Genomic DNA, 3,018 nt, shown 5'->3' with positions numbered 1-3,018 from the left:
TCATGATTTCTCAATATTCAAAGCATCATTAAAAGCGTTTTCACCATGCCCATATAGTTTAGAAAAAAATCCACGTATCTTAGATTATAGAATTTGAAAGGTGAAACCCGGATCCTGATCCGTTTCTTGAAATTCTTGATCTTAGGGATGAGTTCTTGATCTTTGGAAGAGAAGGAAACTTGAATCTAGTTCTTGGAGTTCTTGAGAAAATGGGCGGATGATTTCAATTTGGGGAAATGAATTTGGGGCTAAAAATTCTGTTTTAGGACTGATATTATGTGGTTTGTACGATTGGGGTCGAGGCAAAAAGACTAAAATATCCCTAAGGAAACAAAAAATGTTGTAACAGTCCCTCAGTTGACAGACTGATATGCTGAAGTAAATTGGGCATAACTTTTTACTCCGATGTTAGATTTGGACGAAATCAGTTGCGTTCGAAAGAGGACTCAAAGATCTTTCATTTGATATATAGAAAGCCACCCAGTTCATTATATAACAGAAGTTATGGTAGACGAAAGTTGCCCCATGTTGAAGTGTCCTTTAAAACTTAATTGATGAAATTGTTTTCAACTCGTCTTAGAGTTAGGGGATTCTTGTGACCGCAATTCATATTCAAAGGTTTTTCCATACTATAGGAGTGATCACTACACATACATTAACAAGAAATAATTTAGTTAGGGTCTATACGCGTAGGAACGATGGTTTAAATTCTAGCCCGAAAGTACGGGGTATTACATAAAATGACTGTGATAAGAAAAATAGAGAAAAGAAAAGGGACAACATGAAAAAAAAAAAGAAGAAGTAGAACAAGAAGAACAAGAAAGGTTGTCACTTGAGGAGAGGAGGCTATGCATTTTTTCTTTTCTGTTTTGATTTTATTCCAATAGGAATAAGTAATGTTCATGGAAGATTTGCAATTAATACTCTCCTACAGTATCTATCAAATAATAAAGAGATAAAATTTCATGTATTGATAAGTGTGTAATAGGTCGTCTCATTAGCTTAATTATGACTTTGACTTTTTGAATATAATTTAGGATGGAAATAATAATTTTTCCCTATCAAAATTTAAAATTTAAATATAAAATGATACATAGGGCTGGACATAAAATATCAAAAACTGAATTACCGAATCGGATCCAAAAAATTGATAATTGATATTCGATAATTCGGTATTTGGTATTTTATGAATATTTTTGAAGTTTAAACGTACATTTGAACATTTGCAACTTTAATATGGTGTAATAAAAAATCGCACCTAACCGAAATTTAATTTATCGATTATCGAATTATCAAACCAATGTTTATAAGTATGGTATATGGTATCTACTTTCAAATACCGATTACCGATTACCGAACTACCGAATCCAAAATTTTAAAATACTGAACCGAATACCAAATGCCCACTCTTAAATTAATACATTTAAAAATATTAGATAAAAAATTATGTAATTTGGCCCGCAAAACAATGATAAGTAAAAATTGTACGTAGGGAGTACTTTATAGCCGTCTATAATAATACTCCCTCCGTTTTATTTTATGTACCACCAATTTCTTTTTGGTGTGTCTTCAAAAAAATTATCTTTACTTATTTGTTAATTATTTAATCGCACATCTCTATTTTATTCTTAGTAAATTTCACAAACAATTAAAAAGTAAACTTAGTAAATTTTACAAACAATTAAGAAGTAAATGATTGATTTTATAAACTTAATAAAATCATTATTTATTTTTTAAATATTGTGTCTAATCAAATAACAACACATAAAATGGGACAAGCCATTAATATAAAGCAGAGAGACTGGAAAGTGGCATGCTCTAATAGGTTTTGAAGTAGTAAAATGGAAATTGTAGGTTCCGACGGGTCGGAAATCCGGGTCAAACCCGGTTCAACCATCGAATTCGGTAGAGGATTGGGGTTCACCTCCTCCGACCGAACCGTTTCTCGCCGTCAAATCTTGTTCCATTCACACGAAAAAGATGAAACTAAGCTTAATTTTGAAGTTGTAGGAAGGAATCCCATTTGGGTATACAACAATCGAAATGGTGAAGTACGAGCTTTTAAGCAGTATGAAAGAGGGGAAATGGAGAATGGGGACATGTTCTGTGTTTCTGCTAGTAAACCAAATATTTGGTTTACTTTGAAATCAATTGAGTTTGACGATGAAGATGAAAGGAGTGAGAAGAAAGAGACGGAAATGGAGAGCCAGTTGGCTGAAAGTCTTCGTAGTAGTTTATGTCCAGTTGGGTTTGAATTGGATGTGGAGAATATTGATATTTCCGGCATTGACCCTGTTCGAGGTTTGATTTTTTCGACTATTTGATTCTTTGACGTTGCAGTTTATTTACTTTAACTATGAACTGAAATTATTCAATCAATTCAATTAACTAGTATTGATAGGGAATAAATTAGGACATAAAGAAAGAAATCGCCTAATATTTTTGTGCCTGTTGGAATTCGAACTTGAAAGCTCATGATTCTCAAATTACTTTTATTGACCACTGGGGCACATCCGTGGGTGCAAAAAGTTAGTCAGTGGATTCATTGTAGTTTGATAATTGGCATACTCCTTAATTTGACATCAATCGGTAACTAAACACACACTTCAACTTTGAGAATGCACATCTGTGACTTTTGAACTCGTCCTGAATGAACCTGTTGAACACTCCCACTTACAAAATGATCATCCAACAACAACAACAAACCCAGTGTATTCCCACCTAGTGGGGTCTGGGGGTAAGATGTACACAGTCCATACCTCTACCTCTAAAGAAGTAGAAAGGCTGTTTCCGATAGACCCCCGGCTCAAGGCACGAGATACCACACAAACACATAGTAAAGAACAGAAGCAGATTACATAACATAAATACGACACCCATAAGTAATATAAAACAGAGGAAAGCAGAGGAAAGCACACAGATTCGTAATAAAACATGGAACCCGAAACCCGGAATCATAACAGGAATAAAACCCCCACCAAGTAATTCCCTACACTAGCGACCCAAACTGGCCCTAGT

The 3,018-nt window shown here is 34.1% G+C and overlaps 1 protein-coding gene across 1 annotated transcript; it reads left to right on the top strand.

Moving 5' to 3' along the window:
- Nucleotides 1–1,788: 1,788 nt before the first annotated feature.
- Nucleotides 1,789–2,301, top strand: LOC124893946 (uncharacterized protein DDB_G0283697-like; the record flags this gene model as incomplete). The annotated part of the gene is given in 1 exon segment (XM_047404764.1): nucleotides 1,789–2,301. A coding segment is annotated over 1 exon segment (460 nt), but the record flags the coding sequence as incomplete, so codon positions are not given.
- Between the last annotated feature and the right edge of the window lie 717 nt (nucleotides 2,302–3,018).

Source organism: Capsicum annuum, unplaced genomic scaffold (genome assembly GCF_002878395.1).
Source record: "Capsicum annuum cultivar UCD-10X-F1 unplaced genomic scaffold, UCD10Xv1.1 ctg67506, whole genome shotgun sequence".
NCBI classification, from domain to species: Eukaryota; Viridiplantae; Streptophyta; class Magnoliopsida; order Solanales; family Solanaceae; genus Capsicum; species Capsicum annuum.
This window is presented reverse-complemented; position numbering and strand designations above follow the sequence as displayed.